We start from the raw sequence: 18,017 nt of genomic DNA, 5'->3' as shown, positions 1-18,017 counted from the left end.
CTATACTGCTCAATATGGGGCACGATGACAAGTGAAAGGCCTGAGAATGATTCCACAATAAAAAGTGTTTGTGCTAGAGGAGCATTTCTGGGATTGTATGCCAAGCTGAGCCTCTGCAGCTTAGCCAAGAGCTGCCTTCCTGCAATAACAGACAGGGAGGAGTGATTGGGGCGGGCATGGCAAGTTCAGATGGGAGAGCAGAGTCTCTGAATCTCAGCGTTGTGGGTTCCAGCAGTTTGTCTTTCACTTCTCACACTGGGGGACAGATGGTTCCAGGAGCAATCTCTTGGCTTCAGTCCATGGAACCCAGTTATAAAAATGGCCACAACGCTGAGCGGCGTGAAAGGAACCCGCCAGCGCTGTCGAATATCCAGTCCGCTCCCATTGTACTCTCTCATTCCTTCCACGTGTGACACGGCACATTAGCTGTTCAATTCAGTTTGATTTGTTGCTGTTATTAACGATGTTATATAGAAAATATAATATTTAGATGTTGCCAACTCATTAGACTATCTGACACCTCCTGAGCGAGCCTTCCCCTGTTTGATTCTCCCTGAACACCTTATTGTCTCTGATGTGCTCTGTCTCTTACCCTCTTATTCTGAGAATTGCCTTTATTCCATTATTCCTTTATTTTTTGCCGTTATAAGTTGTTATTTAGAACAAGTAATGTTGAGAAGCTGCAATGTTTAGAATATAACATGGGCCCATTAGCCTCTCTGATATCACTGGAGCTTCCCTTACCCTCACTGATTCTCCCTGGGATCTTCTATCTTCTCCGATGCACTCTGTCTCTTACCTTCTCCGATATGCTCTGAAAATCTCTCATCCTCTTTGATGCCTGATCCGTATTCATTACGCTCTCCAGTGCCCCTGAAAGCTCCTTCACCATGATACGTTGTCCTTCACCCTCTCCGATGCCCTCGGAATCGCCACTGCTTCTCTCTGCTTGATCCCCCTTAACTGTGGTACCTCCTGAGCCCCTTACCCTCTCTCATACCTTCTTGGTCACACTGCCCTCGCTGAGACATTCTGAGAGGCCCGGACTCCTTGCCACCCCCGGGAATCCCTTGGATTCTGTTACAGCCTCTGAGAACCCCATGCACTTATAATCCCCACAAAAAATCCCTTAGCCACCCTGATACTCTCTCTGAGGCCATTATCCCCTCTGATACCCAAGTAATATGGAATTACACATGTGTAACTACCTTCCAGCGTTAACGGTGAGATCAAATCTTTGTTCAGTCCCACTCCTCCCGGGGCTGCGCTCATCTTTCAAGAATCGAGTTGGAAAGGAAACATTTTTACTGGCCATGAAACACAAGGGTGTGAGAACGGCGTCAGACATTTATTAGACATACACTTGTCGGAGACCTTCGCTCAACAACCTCCTGCAGCCACCCATCCAAAAAGCACAGCGCCCTCTACAGGGCATCTGGGACCTGTGTGAACAGGGAAGCAACTGTCTCTCCTCAACCAATCAGACTGAAGCATCGTTAATGAGCAGCGCAGAGTCTGACCAGGAAGTCTCAGTTGGAACATGAAATTCAGACCAAAACCACGCACTGAAAGAAAAATAAGGAGAGGGAAAGAAACATTGGATTAAGAGAAAAATATTTATTTAAAAACATCACCAATAACTAAAAACTGAAGGAATGAGACTCCACAATTGGAAAAGTTAATTTTCAGTGCCGGGTAGTTTGTTTGGCAGTACTTAACATTTACCCGGCCGTTACAAGGGTACTTACACTGGAATGGGCATGTGTAAAGCATTTTTGGTGAGTTTCTTATCTACAATGTCATTACAGCAACTTGACGCCATTTACTCCCTTTAAATGCTGAGTCAGATGGTGAAATGGTTTTACGAGGAAGCTTTGTGAGCAGTTGGGTATCTTACACAGGAACTTCCAGATTTCCACATTGAACAGCAGGGTCCCTGAAAGTTGCTGTCCGAGTTGCTCACAAACGAAGGTGGGCACTGGAAGCCTCACCATTAATTAGAACAAAATTCGATCCATGACATCAGTAAATGGAATGTTCGGACTCTATATCCTGGCAATATTGATCAACAAACTATAAGTAAAAAGTTTAACACTGAACCACATAAGGAGAAATCAGGGCAGGTGACAAAAAGCTTGGTCAGAGGTTTTTTTTAAGGAGTGTCCTGAAGAGAAAAGAGAGGTAGAGATGCAGAGAGATTTAGGCAGGGAATTCCGGAGCTTATGACATAGGCAATAAAAGGCAAGGCCAGCAATCTTTGAGCGATTATAATCAGCGATGGTCAAGAGGACAGAATTAGAGGAGTGCAGATGTCTCCTGGGGGGTTGTGGGGCTGGAGAAGTTTACAGAGATAGGGGGTGATGCTATGGAGGGATTTGAAAACAGGAATGAGAATTTTGAAATTGAGGCGCTGCTTAAGCGAGAGCCAATGTAGCTCAGCGAGCACAGGGGGTGATGGGTGAGTGGGACTTGGTGCAAGATAGGACACGGGGAGCTGAGATTTGGATCACCTAGTTTATGTAGAATGTGGGATGCCAGCGAGGAGTACGTTGGAACAGTCAAGTCTAGAGGTAACAAAGTCATGGGTGAGGGCTTCGGCTGTGGATGAGCTGAGGCAAGGACGGAGTGGGCGATGTTACAGAGGTAGTAATAAGCGGTCTTAGTTATGCTGTCAATAGGTGGTCGAAAGATCAACTCTGGATCAAGTATGACACCAAGTTTGCGAACAGTATTGTTCAGTCTCAGATAGAAGTGGTGGAGTGGGATGGAGTCAGTGAGAGGGAATAGAGTTTGTGGCAAGTCCTAAAACATTGGCTTCGGTCTTCCCAATATTCAATTGGAGAACATTTGTGCCGATGCAGAATGGGATGTGGGACAAGGAGTCTGACCAATTCGAGACCATGGAGAGGTGAAGCTGGGTGTCATCAGCGGACATGTGGAAACTGAGACTGAGTTTTTGGATGATGTCGCCAAGGGGCAACATGTAGATGCGAAATAGGAAGGGGCCAAGGAGAGATCCTTGGGGAACGATGCGGGGGTGGGAAGAGAAGCCGATGCAGCTGATTCTTTGGCTAAGATTAGAGAAGAATGGAACCAGGCACATGAAGTCCCACCCAGCTGGACTATGATGGAGAGACGTTGGAGAAGGTTAGCGCAGGCAACCGTGCAAAGGGCTGCAGACAGGTCGACTATGTCCAGGAGTTTAGCCTCTGTATGTGCGCAGATGCAGGCCTCATCCGTGTACTGTATCTCAACGACAGAGGTTGGGGTGGTCTTGGATCTGGCCTGGAGACAGCGCAATCTCTTTGCTATTAGCCACTGGGAAAGTCATCGCTATAGTCCTCCTCAACCATCTTCTTCCCTTGGCCGAGGAGCTCCTCCCGGTGTCACAGTGCGGATTTAGTCCCCTCCGGGGCACAGCGGACATGATCTTTGCAGCACGGCAGCTGCAGGAAAAATGCCGGGAACAGCGCCAGCCCTTCTTCATGGCCTTCTCTTAGCTTACAAAGGCCTTTAACACTGTCAACCACAAGGGTCTATGTTGCGTCCTCCTCCGTTTCGGATGCCCCCAAATGTTCATCACCATCCTCCGCCTGCTCCACGACGACATGCAGGCCGTGATCCTGACCAACGGATCCATCACAAACCCAATCCATGTCCGGACCGGGGTCAAACAGGGCTGTGTCATTGCCCCAACACTCTTCTCAATCTTCCTCGCCACCATGCTCCACCTCACAGTCAACAAGCTCTCCGCTGGAGTGGAACGAACTACAGAACCAGTGGGACCTGTTCACCCTCTGTAAATGCACGGCTGTATTGAATGAGGTTGTCACATGGGGTTATGATATAATAGTAATAAGGAGAATAAGCCCAGCTTCTGCAGTCTATCCATGTAAGTGAAGTCCCTCATCCCTGGAATAACTCTCACCAATATTTTCTGACCCTCTCTGAGGCCGTCACATCTTTCCTGAAGTGCGATGCCCAGAATTGGACCCAGTATTCCAGTTGGGGCCGAACCAGGATTTTACATAGGTTTATCATCAGTTCCACACTTTTCCACTCTATACCTCTGTTTATGAAGCCCATGATCCTGTACGCTTTATAACCGCTCTATCGATCTGTCCTGCCAGCTTCAACGATTTACGCACACATACCCCCAGCTATCTTCTGTTTGAACACCCACTTTAGTGTTGTGCCATTTAGTTTATATGTGCTCCCCTCATTATTTCTACCAAAATGCATCACTTCACACATTTCTGCATTAAATTTCAGCTGCCAACTCTGTCTTCCTGAAGACAATCACCTTCCTCTTCACTACATTTCCAGTTTCTTCAACTGAACAATGTGAAATTGTGCCCTGGAAATCCACGTCCAAGACATCAATACATACCAAGAAAAGCTGTGGTCCCAGAGCGACCCTGGGGAAGACCACCTTCCTCCAGACCGAAGAACAACCATTCCCCACACCTCTTTGTTTCCTGTAACTGAGACCATTTTCTATCCAGGCTACTGGCCCTTATATTCCAGGGGCTTCAATTGTGCTGGCAAGCCGACTATGTGGAACTTTTTCAAATGCCTTTTGCAAATCCATGTACACTACGTCAACTGCATCACCCTCATCAATCCTCTCTGTTATCTCATCACAAATACTCCATCAAGTTGGTTAAACACGATTTTCCTTTAACAAATCCATGCATGCATTCTTTAATTAATCTACCCCTATCCAAGTGACTGTTAATTATGTCCCTGATTATGGTTTCTCACATCTTTCTCACTACCGAGGTAAAACTTACTGGCCTGTAGTTGCTGGGTTAATTGTTACTCCCTTTCCTGAACAATGGTGTAACATTTGCAATTCTCCATTCCTCTGGCTGTACCCCTGTAGCTATGGAGGATTGGGATATTATGGCCAGTACCTCCACCATTTCCACCCTCAATTTCCTCAGTATCCGCTCCTCGTGATGTATCTGCTTTAAGTGCAGCCAGCCTTCTTAAAACCTCTTTATCAATGTTTATCCATTTGTCTCCACTACCCTCTCCTTCACTATGTCTATGGCAGCATCCTCTCTATTGGTGAAGACAGATACAAACACTAATTTAATACCTGAAAGGGAGGAGGTAAAAGGGTGGGTGTTGCCTCTCCTGCCCTTGTACGGGAAGGAGTGGGGCTGCTGGAGGTGACTGCAGAAGGCACCAGCTTGTTGGGGAGGGAGTGGGCCCTTTGGAATGCTGAGAGGGGAGGGAAGAGGAAAATGTGATTGGTGGTGGGACCAGGCTGGAGCTGGAGGAAATGGCGGAGGATGTCCGTAAAATGTGGAGGCTGGTTGGTTGGAAGGTGAGGACAAGGGGGGCCCTGTTGTGGTTCTGAGAGGGAGGGGAAGGGTTGAAAGCAGAGGTGCAGGAAATAGAACAGACACGGTCGTGGGCCATGTTAACTATGGTGGGGGGAAATCCACTGTGAGGAAAAAGGAAGACACGTCAGAGGCACTCATGTGAATGGTGGCATCGTAAGAGCAGATGCGACGGAGATGGATAAATTGGGAGAATGGAATGGAGTCCATACAGGATGCGGATTGTTAGGGAGTATAGTCCAGCGAGCTGTGGGAGTCAGTGGCCGAAAGCCTATCGCTAGAAATGGAGACAGAGAAGTTGAGGACGTGAAGGGAAGAGTCAGAGATGGACCATGTGAAGGTGAGGGAAGGGTGGACATTGGATGCAAAGTGAATGACATTTTCTAGTTCAGGGCGAGAGCAGGAACCTGCACCAATACAGTCATCAATGTTCCCAAAAAAGAGGTGAGGGAGGGAACCCGAGAAGGACTGACACAAAGAATGGCAGATTCATAATACAGCAGATAATGAAACAGAATACAGAAAGTGCAGAGGGGAAATGTAAAGAAGAAATAAGGTGGGAATATCGAGTCTATGAGAATAGATTAGCTGGTAACATAAAAGGGAACACAAAGTATTTTATAAATGTACAAATAGTAAAAGGATAGACCGAGGAAGAGTGGGGCCAATTATGGACCAAAGAGGAAATAAACTTGTTAATGCAGAGGGCTGCGACACTAAATGAAGACTTTGCATCTGTTGTTACAAAAGCAGAGAATGCTGCCAATGTCACAGTAATGCTGGAGTTAGTGGAGACATTCGATTGGTAAAAAAATTAAGAGGGAATATTTAGAAGGTTGGCAGTGCTCAAAGTAGAAAAGTCAACTGGTCCAGATGGGATGCATCCTGGGTTACTGAGGGAAGTAAGGGGAGAAATAGCAAAGGCTCTGGCCAAAATCTTTGAATCCTCCTTAATTTGGGACAGGTGCCCGAACACTGGAGGGTTGCAAACGTTACACCGCTGTTGAAAAAATATTAGAAAATGAGGGGTTAATAAATGATAGCCAGTATGGAATTGTGAACGGAAAATCCTGTCTGACAAACTTGAAGGAGATCTTTGGTGAAGAAATGGAGAGGGTTGATGAGGGTATTGTGGTAGATGTTGTATATCTGGACTTCCAAAAAGCGTTTGATAAAGTACACACAAGGGACAGAAAGCAGAAAGTAGTGGTGAACGGTTGTTTCTCAGACTGGAGAGAAGTATAAAGTATAAAGTGGGATCTGCATTAGGACCACTGCTCTTTTCCATATATAATCATGACGTGAACTTGTGTATACTGGGAATAATTTCAACGTTGGCAGACTTCACCAAACTCAGAAATGTTGCAAACAATGAGGAGGATAGTAACAGACTCCAGGAGGACAGACAGGAGAAATTGGCAGACACATGGCGGATCAAATTATTGCAGGGACGTGTGAAGTGATACAATTTGCAAGGCAGAATGAGGAGAGGCAATATGAATGACATTTTAAAGGGATACAGTATCAGAAACACCTGGCGTTTACATAACAAATCAGTGAAGGTGGCCGGACACATTGAGCAGGTTGTTAAATAAAGCATACACTATCCTTGGATTTATAAACAGAGGCATAGAATACAAATGGAAGGAAGTTGTGCTCAATCATTACACATCACTGGTTCGGCATTAGATGGAGTATTGTGTCCAATTCTGGGCACCACATCAAATCATGGCACAGCTTTGGAAATGGTGCCGAGGAGATTTCCTAGAATGGAGCCAGGAATGAGGGAATTAATACCGGGGTTTATGAGGCTTTTGAGTAAAATGGGAGAAAGTGTTTCCACTGGCTGCAGGGGCGGTATCCAGGGGAGACACATTTAATATAATTGGCAAAAGAACCAGAGGCGAGCCGAGGAGACATGTTTGTCGCAGCGGGTTGTTACATTCTGGAATGCGATGCCTGAGCGAGAGATGGAAACAGATTCAATAATATTATTCACAAAGGGAATTGGATCAATACTTGAAGGGGGGAAATTTTCAGGGATACGGGGAAAGGCCGGGGAGTGGGACTAATTGGCTCGCTCTTTCAAAGAGCCAGTCCAGGGATTATGGGCCAAATGGCTTCCCTCTGTGCTGCATTCTATCGTGAGTCAGATCAGGAAGGACACAATTACATAAATTATTGCAGAAAGCAGTAACTCTCTCCACCAAGAGACTGTGCATGTTAATAAGCCATTTCACAGGGCAGTTAAGGGTCACCCACATTGCTGTGGGTCTGGAGTCACACGGAGGCCAGATCAGGAAGGACGGCAGATTTCCTTCCCTAAAAGACAGTCATGCACGGGATGGGTTTTGACGACAATCCGGTGGTTCCATGGTCACCATATACTGATACTGGCCTTTTACTGCAGCTTTAGTTAGTTAATAAATTTAAATTCCCCAGCTGCCCAGGACTTACGTCTCCAGATGATTAATGCAGGCCTCGGGATTGCTCAGCCAGTAACATAACCACTATGCTAGCTTTCTCTTAGCCCTCGGCTTGCGTTCCCTTCCGAGGGGCTGGATGGTCTTCTCCTGTCCCTATGGTACTATACTGCTCAATATGGGGCACGATGACAAGTGAAAGGCCTGAGAATGATTCCACAATAAAAAGTGTTTGTGCTAGAGGAGCACTTCTGGGATTGTATGCCAAGCTGAGCCTCTGCAGCTTAGCCAAGAGCTGCCTTCCTGCAATAACAGACAGGGAGGAGTGATTGGGGCAGGCATGGCAAGTTCAGATGGGAGAGCAGATCTCTGAATCTCAGCGTTGTGGGTTCCAGCAGTTTGTCTTTCACTTCTCACACTGGGGGACAGATGATTCCAGGAGCAATCTCTTGGCTTCAGTACATGGAACCCAGTTATAAAAATGGCCACAACGCTGAGCGGCGTGAAAGGAACCCACCAGCGCTGTCGAATATCCAGTCCGCTCCCATTGTACTCTCTCATTCCTTCCACGTGTGACACGGCACATTAGCTGTTCAATTCAGTTTGATTTGTTGCTGTTATTAACGATGTTATATAGAAAATATAATATTTAGATGTTGCCAACTCATTAGACTATCTGACACCTCCTGAGCGAGCCTTCCCCTGTTTGATTCTCCCTGAACACCTTATTGTCTCTGATGTGCTCTGTCTCTTACCCTCTTATTCTGAGAATTGCCTTTATTCCATTATTCCTTTATTTTTTGCCGTTATAAGTTGTTATTTAGAACAAGTAATGTTGAGAAGCTGCAATGTTTAGAATATAACATGGGCCCATTAGCCTCTCTGATATCACTGGAGCTTCCCTTACCCTCACTGATTCTCCCTGGGCTCTTCTATCTTCTCCGATGCACTCTGTCTCTTACCTTCTCCGATATGCTCTGAAAATCTCTCATCCTCTTTGATGCCTGATCCGTATTCATTACGTTCTCCAGTGCCCCTGAAAGCTCCTTCCCCATGATACGTTGTCCTTCACCCTCTCCGATGCCCTCGGAATCGCCACTGCTTCTCTCTGCTTGATCCCCCTTAACTGTGGTACCTCCTGAGCCCCTTACCCTCTCTCATACCTTCTTGGTCACACTGCCCTCGCTGAGACATTCTGAGAGGCCCGGACTCCTTGCCACCCCCGGGAATCCCTTGGATTCTGTTACAGCCTCTGAGAACCCCATGCACTTATAATCCCCACAAAAAATCCCTTAGCCTCCCTGATACTCTCTCTGAGGCCATTATCCCCTCTGATACCCAAGTAATATGGAATTACACATGTGTAACTACCTTCCAGCGTTAACGGTGAGATCAAATCTTTGTTCAGTCCCACTCCTCCCGGGGCTGCGCTCATCTTTCAAGAATCGAGTTGGGATGGAAACATTTTTACTGGCCATGAAACACAAGGGTGTGAGAACGGCGTCAGACATTTATTAGACTTACACTTGTCGGAGACCTTCGCTCAACAACCTCCTGCAGCCACCCATCCAAAAAGCACAGCGCCCTCTACAGGGCATCTGGGACCTGTGTGAACAGGGAAGCAACTGTCTCTCCTCAACCAATCAGACTGAAGCATCGTTAATGAGCAGCGCAGAGTCTGACCAGGAAGTCTCAGTTGGAACATTAAATTCAGACCAAAACCACGCACTGAAAGAAAAATAAGGAGAGGGAAAGAAACATTGGATTAAGAGAGAAATATTTATTTAAAAACTCCACCAATAACTAAAAACTGAAGGAATGAGACTCCACAATTGGAAAAGTTAATTTTCAGTGCCGGGTAGTTTGTTTGGCAGTAATTAACATTTACCCGGCCGTTACAAGGGTACTTACACTGGAATGGGCATGTGTAAAGAATTTTTGGTGAGTTTCTTATCTACAATGTCATTACAGCAACTTGACGCCATTTACTCCCTTTAAATGCTGAGTCAGATGGTGAAATGGTTTTACGAGGAAGCTTTGTGAGCAGTTGGGTATCTTACACAGGAACTTCCAGATTTCCACATTGAACAGCAGGGTCCCTGAAAGTTGCTGTCCGAGTTGCTCACAAACGAAGGTGGGCACTGGAAGCCTCACCATTAATTAGAACAAAATTCGATCCATGACATCAGTAAATGGAATGTTCGGACTCTATATCCTGGCAATATTGATCAACAAACTATAAGTAAAAAGTTTAACACTGAACCACATAAGGAGAAATCAGGGCAGGTGACAAAAAGCTTGGTCAGAGGTTTTTTTTAAGGAGTGTCCTGAAGAGAAAAGAGAGGTAGAGATGCAGAGAGATTTAGGCAGGGAATTCCGGAGCTTATGACATAGGCAATAAAAGGCAAGGCCAGCAATCTTTGAGCGATTATAATCAGCGATGGTCAAGAGGACAGAATTAGAGGAGTGCAGATGTCTCCTGGGGGGTTGTGGGGCTGGAGAAGTTTACAGAGCTAGGGGGTGATGCTATGGAGGGATTTGAAAACAGGAATGAGAATTTTGAAATTGAGGCGCTGCTTAAGCGAGAGCCAATGTAGCTCAGCGAGCACAGGGGGTGATGGGTGAGTGGGACTTGGTGCAAGATAGTACACGGGGAGCTGAGATTTGGATCACCTAGTTTATGTAGAATGTGGGATGCCAGCGAGGAGTACGTTGGAACAGTCAAATCTAGAGGTAACAAAGTCATGGGTGAGGGCTTCGGCTGTGGATGAGCTGAGGCAAGGACAGAGTGGGCGATGTTACAGAGGTAGTAATAAGCGGTCTTAGTTATGCTGTCAATAGGTGGTCGAAAGATCAACTCTGGGTCAAGTATGACACCAAGTTTGTGAACAGTATTGTTCAGTCTCAGATAGAAGTGGTGGAGTGGGATGGAGTCAGTGAGAGGGAATAGAGTTTGTGGCAAGTCCTAAAACATTGGCTTCGGTCTTCCCAATATTCAATTGGAGAACATTTGTGCCGATCCAGAATGGGATGTGGGACAAGGAGTCTGACCAATTCGAGACCATGGAGAGGTGAAGCTGGGTGTCATCAGCGGACATGTGGAAACTGAGACTGAGTTTTTGGATGATGTCGCCAAGGGGCAACATGTAGATGCGAAATAGGAGGGGGCCAAGGAGAGATCCTTGGGAAACGATGCGGGGGTGGGAAGAGAAGCCGATGCAGATGATTCTTTGGCTAAGATTAGAGAAGAATGGAACCAGGCACATGCAGTCCCACCCAGCTGGACTATGATGGAGAGACGTTGGAGAAGGATAGCGTAGGCAACCGTGCAAAGGGCTGCAGACAGGTCAAGAGGGACCAGGAGGGATTGTTCTCCTTTGGCACAGTCACAACGGATGCCATTTGTAACTTTGATGAGAGAAGTTTCAGTCCTGTGGCAGGCGCGGAAACCGGATTCGCGGGATTCAAACATGGAATTGTGGAAAGATGGGCACGGATTCGGGAGGCGACAACGCATTGAAGAGGTTTCGAGAGAAGAGGGATGTTGGAGATGGGACAGTAGTTAACACGGACGGAGGGGTCGAGGGTTGATTTTTGAGCAGAGGGGTGATGACGGCTGATCAGAGGGACAGGGGGAACGTACATGAGGAGAGACAACCGTTAACAATATTAGATAACACGGGAGCCTGAAAAGGAAGTTGGGTGGTCAACAGTTTGTTGGGAATAGGGTAAAGGGAGAAGGAAATGGGTCTCATGGACAGGATGTGCTCAGAGAGGTTATGGGGGGAGATGGGAGATAAAGTGGAGAAGGTGTGAGCTCAGGTCTCGGGCAGTTGGAACTTTAGAATAAGTTTGTCCCAGTGGTCTAAGGGAAGGAAGGGAAGAGGCAGAGGCGGCCGAACGAATGGTCACAATCTGAGAGACAAAGAAGTCCATGAGCTCCTCACACTTAGTGTCGGAGGGTGGAGACATGGGAGAGGGGTTTAAAAAGATGGTTAACTGTGGAGAATACAAGCCAGAATTTATATTGACATTCCAGAATGATTGTGGAATAGTGAGCAATGTTTGCAGACGGGAGCAGGAGCCAATAATGCTTTATGTGATCCAGCCAGATCTGATGGTGAATGACTAAACCAGTTATCCTCCAGATCCAAATAATGTTGGTGAGCTGCAGGTGCAAATATCCACATGGGAATATGATGCATGCGGGCTTAGACTGCTTCAGTATCTGAAGAGTTGCTCATGGACATAAGAACAAAAGAACATAAGAACATAAGAAATAGGAACAGGAGTAGGCCATACGGCCCCTCGAGCCTGCTCTGCCATTCAATAAGATCATGGCTGATCTGATCATGGACTCAGCTCCACTTCCCTGCCCGCTTCCCATAACCCCTTATCCCCTTATCGATTAAAAAACCGTCGATTTCTGTCTTAAATTTACTCAATGACCCAGCTTCCACAGCTCTCAGAGGCAGCGAATTCCAAAGATTTACAACCCTCTGAGAGAAGAAATTTCTCCTCATCTCTGTTTTAATTGGGTGGCCCCTTATTCTAAGATCATGCCCTCTCGTTCTCGTCTCCCCCATCAGTGGAAACATCCTCTCTGCATCCACCCTGTCAATCCCCCTCATAATCTTATACGTTTCGATAAGATCACCTCTCATTCTTCTGAATTCCAATCAGTAGAGGCCTCTAGACGCGCCCATTGTGTTTCTTTCCTTCAATATTCAATATCTAACTTTGCAATCCCAGGTACACGTGAAGCGATACCCTTACCCAACAAACTTATAATGAGCTCAGGATAGAAAATGACTTTGAGTCACCTTCGTTACCCGGTAAGAGAGGAGAACAGGAAGGAAATGGAGCTCGAGAGGCAGAGGACATTAAAGATGAAGACTGACCGGGAGAAATCTGCCAGACAAGGAACTCGGGATTGTGTGAAAGGGGTCTGGGCAATGAGAGTGACAGTACAAGGGGGAGTGACTGAAACAATGTGACCGAGATTGTGCTAAAGGCCATAGTCGGGCGATAGAAGGAACAACAGGGCTGGATTAGGATCTGCAGTACATGAGATTCAAGTAAAAATGGCACTTTGATCCACAATATATCCTTTTATTTTACGCCGTGTGCTTCTGGTTATATTTGCCATGTGATATATGAAACTTAACAATCGTGGTTCTGTCATTGTTCATCTCATTGTTACAAAAGATACTCAGTTGGACAATGTGTAATGTTGCGTCAGCTTAATGAGTGTTGTAGATAAACGTCACATGGGACCAAAACCTGTTTGTTCAAGAGTCTGTAAGTAATGTCAGTGGGGATGTGATCTAATTGTCCCACTAGGGGTTTGCTCGAACTATATTAACCCGCAACTTTATCTTCATGAACTGACTATTGGAATCTGAACAGCTCTTTACAGCACCGAAACAAGTCATCTTCAAAAATAAATGTTTCTTTATCGAATTACGGTGATCGAATTGGTGTATTACCCTATTCTGGCAGCAATTGGAGTACCTGGTGGGTCATTATCCGCACCTCTGGTGTCAGTAACAGAACATTTGCTGTTTGTGCTGTGAGGCTTGTAGAAGTAGAATGTTGTTCCTCAAATTTAATTACACTGAGAACCTTCCATTCTTGTCTGGATGGTAAATGCATGGAGTAACTCATCCTCGCTCTGTGCTGAACTGTCGAGTCCAGTCACCAAATGTGTCCTTGGTGCTACCTGGCCAGGCCGGGGTAAAACACGTAGGGTGCCACTGCTGGGTGTAATCCATTGAGTCCTGGTGGAAAGCTCGCCTGTTGTGGAGATCGGGTTAGGAGGGGCAGGGTGGGATTGTCGTGTTTCACAAAGTCAGACAACCTGCAGTCCCGGAGAGTGGATTGTGGCTGTGTGTCCCAGCGTGTGTCTCAGGGAGAGAGGATTGAGTCTGTGTATCCAGCATGTGTCTCAGGAAGAGAGGATTGAGTCTGTGTAACCAGCGTGTGTCTCAGGGAGAGAGGATTGAGTCTGTGTATCCAGAATGTGTCTCAGGGAGAGATGATTGAGTCTGTGTATCCCAGTGTGAGTCTCAGGGAGAGAGGATTCAGTCTGTGTATCCCAGCGTGTGTCTCAGGGAGAGAGGATTGAGTCTGTGTATCCAGCGTATGTCTCAGGGAGAGAGGATTGAGTCTCTGTATCCCAGTGTGAGTCTCAAGGAGAGAGGATTGAGTCTGTGTATCCCAGCGTGGGTCTCAGGGAGAGAGGATTGAGTCTGTGTATCCCAATGTGAGTCTCAGGGAGAGAGTATTGAGTCTGTGTATCCCAGCGTGTGTCTCAGGGAGAGAGGATTGAGTCTGTGTATCCAGCGTATGTCTCAGGGAGAGAGGATTGAGTCTGTGTATCCAGCGTGTGTCTCAGGGAGAGAGGATTGAGTCTGTGTATCCAGCATGTGTCTCAGGGATAGAGGATTGAGTCTGTGTATCCCAGTGTGAGTATCAGGGAGAGAGGATTGAGTCTGTGTATCCCAGCGTGTGTCTCAGGGAGAGAGGATTGAGTCTGTGTATCCAGCGTATGTCTCAGGGAGAGAGGATTGAGTCTGTGTATCCAGCATGTGTCTCAGCGAGAGAGGATTGAGTCTGTGTATCCCAGCGTGTGTCTCAGGGAGAGAGGATTGAGTCTCTGTATCCTAGCGTGTGTCTCAGGGAGAGAGGATTGAGTCTGTGTATCCAGCGTATGTCTCAGGGAGAGAGGATTGAGTCTGTGTATCCAGCATGTGTCTCAGCGAGAGAGGATTGAGTCTGTGTATCCCAGCGTGTGTCTCAGGGAGAGAGGATTGAGTCTGTGTATCCAGCATGTGTCTCAGGGAGAGAGGATTGAGTCTGTGTATCCAGCGTGTGTCTCAGGGAGAGAGGATTGAGTCTGTGTATCCAGCGTGTGTCTCAGGGAGAGAGGATTGAGTCTGTGTATCCAGCATGTGTCTCAGGGAGAGAGGATTGAGTCTGTGTGTCCCAGCAGGAGCCAGTGCCTTCAGGAGCACAGGGGGCACACAGAAGGCGCATTAGATGAGCAAAACATGCAGCAGAAACTGTCCTCCTGACTTGAAGGTAAATTTGTGGGTTCCTCTCAAATCTTCAATTCTGATCATTATTATGATTTTGGAAAATGGCTTTTGTCGACATGTTTTGTGTTTGATGTTTAAAGTATGTTGAGGACCAGTGGGAAAAAGATGACGGCTTGCTTCAGTCCATGTGTGTTATTGTGGAGACGGGGCTCAGTCTGTGCAATACGGTTCGGGAGGGGTTTATCTGGAGAACATGAGTGAGAACTAGCGGTGATCTATTCTTACGCAGCGCGGATTGTGAGATTTACCTTACTCCAAGGTGCCCGCTACCCCGTGTTTTGCTCGAGCCTTGTGCTGAGATATGAAGCCTGTACCTGTTTATAACTGGAGCATGCTGCTGCATTACATTCCTTGACATATTGTGTCATAATGCATTCACATTGCTCCACTGGAAAGCTAATCTTATTAATAACTTATAGATGGCGGGCAACAACTCAACACCAGGCTCGTGTTCCCAATGTATTTGCTGCAATCAAAATCTCTGGCATTGTGTGGGTCAAGTCATTCGCTTTTTTAAGTACATTAGCATTTAAGTCAAATTTCGTGTCACTTAACCTGTACTTCCTGATTTAACTGGTCTTGTAGCCTTTCGCTTCTAAATTTGGCGATGTCCTGCCCCGCGGACCTCGCAGTGTCAGAATCGACAAATAAATGTAATTTCGAGGATCCCAAGTGAAGACTCAGATGTTGGATGAGGGGGTCACGGAGCCAACGCTACCAGAAATGAAACCCCGGCATGAGCCCCTTCGTATGAGGAGACAAGGGGCGAAATAACGAAATAAAGACACTCACAGCCCGTGTACATCGGTTAAACTGATCGTTGGTTTCTCAGCCTGGTTAGTGATTTCACTGTTTCTTTATCTCTCCTTCTCGCAGTGAACCTGATGGCGATTGTGATCCTGTCCCGGGGAAAGTGTGGTCTCTCCAAATGCATCACTCGCTACCTGGTGGCCATGGCGACGGCGGATCTGACGGTGATTGTCTTTAATGTGATATTACTTCAGATGTCTGTGCTGTATTGGCGGGACACTTTCCTGCTCTACACTCCTGTGTGCAGATTCATTCACTTGCTGGCTCCGACTGCCACAGACAGTTCTGTTTGGTTCACGGTCGCTTTTACCTTTGATCGGTTTGTAGCCATTTGTTGTCAGAAGCTGAAAACCAAATATTGCATCGAGAGAACCGCAGCTGTGGTTATCGTGACTTTGAGCGCACTGTTCTGTTTGAAGAATGTCCCTTGGCCCTTCGTGTATGCTCCTTATTTTACAGCTAATCACATACCGCGGGGTTGCCGTGTATCAGTACAGTTTTATGCTGCACCCACATGGAGAGCTTTCTCTTGGTTTGAACAGCTGTTAACCCCAGTGCTTCCCTTCTGTGTGATTTTATTGTTGAATGCTCTCACCGTCAGACGCATTTTAGTGGCCAGTCGGGCCCGAAGGAACCTCCGGGAAGGCAGCGATGGTGGGAATGACCAGGACCCTGAGATGAGGAACCGCAGAAAGTCCATCGTTTTACTATTCGCAATATCCGGCAGTTTCATCCTGCTCTGGCTGACAACGGTTGTATATTTCTTCTATTATCGCATTCAAGGCATCTTTAATTACAGAACGTTTTATAACCCTTTGGCAACCTTTGAACACGCGGGAACTATGCTTCAGCTCCTGAGTTCCTGCACGAACACAGCCATTTACACCGTGACCCAGAGTAAGTTCAGGGAGAAGATGATCAATGCACTCAAATATCCCTTTACACTAATTGGTAAATTAGTTAAATAAAGCAAACGGTTGCTGTGAAACCGGACCTGATTCCCCGATTATCACAACTCATGTCCAGATTAGAATTACCATCTATATATACAAAAGGGCCTCGGCAACGGGGCCAACAATATATATTTTACATTACTGTCTTGTCTTAAATTATAGCAACAGTTAATTTAAAAATAGTTGAGCATAATAATACCAGCAACCGATTAGCATTATTAATACATATTCCTGTATTCCTAGCATGTTTACAAACCGGCCTTGGAGAAACCGGGCCTCAATGCAATGAACCCGCAGCAAATGCTGCCAATTAGTGACGGGACATTTGTTTGCACCACAAAATGATTCTTTCCAGTGAGAAAGCAGATTGCTTGTTTCCGTGAACATTTCACCTTTCATCCTCGCTCTCCCTCTGTACCAATTCGCTGAATCACTGGGATGTTTTTCCATATTCAAATCAGCTTGATTCAACATTCTATCTGAGCGCCAGGTTTAAGGTTCAATTAAAGTTCAATTAAAAAAGGCATTTTAGATTTAGTTTCACAATTTGGAGATGAAATAGTTCCTCCATACTGCTGAGAAACTTGCTCAATTTCAAATTATTTAAAATGTTACTGTTAAAGCTCAGTTATGCTGAAATAAAATACAAAAGTTGCTTTTGTGTGTTCCTTGTTAAACTGTCCGCCGAGAGCGGAAGATTTACTTGCATTACAATTGCTAGAAATTGAGCAGATAATCAATTTGAGGTATTGGTTGGGGGAAGAATATTGGCTGGGACACCTGGAAGAACTTCCCAGCTCTTGTTGAATAATGTCATATTTCAGGGACAGCTGAGCGGAGGTATAAGGCCTCGGTTTTTCTCATCTCCGTGCTGCCCCTTGGCGATATCCTCCGAAAACACAATGCCAGGTTCCACATGTACGCAGACGGCACCCAGCTCTCCCTCACCACCATCTGTTTCGTCTCCCCCACTGACTCAGATTCCTCACACTACTTGTCCCACATCCAGTACAAAATGAGCAGAAATTTCCTGCAACAAAATATTGGGAAGACTGCAGCCATTGTCTTCGGTCTTCATCACCAACTCTGTTCCCTCGCTACCGACTCCATCCCTCTCCCTGGCAACTGTCGAAGGCTGAACCAGGCCGCTCACAACCTTGGTGTTGTATTTGGCCCCAGATGGGTTTCTGACCACATATCTACTACTTCACCAGACCGCCGACTTCCATCTCCATAATATCGCTCGACTCCACCCTGTCTCAGCTGGTCTACTGCCCAAACTCTCATCCATGCCTTTTTTACCTCCAGACTTGACAATTCTAACACTCTCCTGCCCAACCTCCCATCATCCACCCTCCATCAACTTGAACTGATCCAAAA

General features: G+C 46.4%; 1 protein-coding gene across 1 annotated transcript in view; it reads left to right on the top strand.

Moving 5' to 3' along the window:
* Positions 1–16,652, top strand: part of LOC139243688 (probable G-protein coupled receptor 139) — a 42,137-nt gene extending 25,485 nt beyond the window's left edge. The window contains exon 2 of the mRNA XM_070870831.1: positions 15,707–16,652. Coding sequence (XP_070726932.1) covers positions 15,707–16,652 — 946 coding nt within the window. The remainder of the gene's footprint in view (positions 1–15,706) is intronic.
* The last annotated feature ends 1,365 nt before the right edge of the window (positions 16,653–18,017 follow it).

The sequence above is a fragment of the Pristiophorus japonicus genome, unplaced genomic scaffold (genome assembly GCF_044704955.1).
Source record: "Pristiophorus japonicus isolate sPriJap1 unplaced genomic scaffold, sPriJap1.hap1 HAP1_SCAFFOLD_182, whole genome shotgun sequence".
Lineage (NCBI taxonomy): Eukaryota > Metazoa > Chordata > Chondrichthyes > Pristiophoridae > Pristiophorus > Pristiophorus japonicus.
The sequence above is the reverse complement of the archived record's forward strand: the minus strand, read 5'-3'. Positions and strand labels throughout refer to the sequence as shown.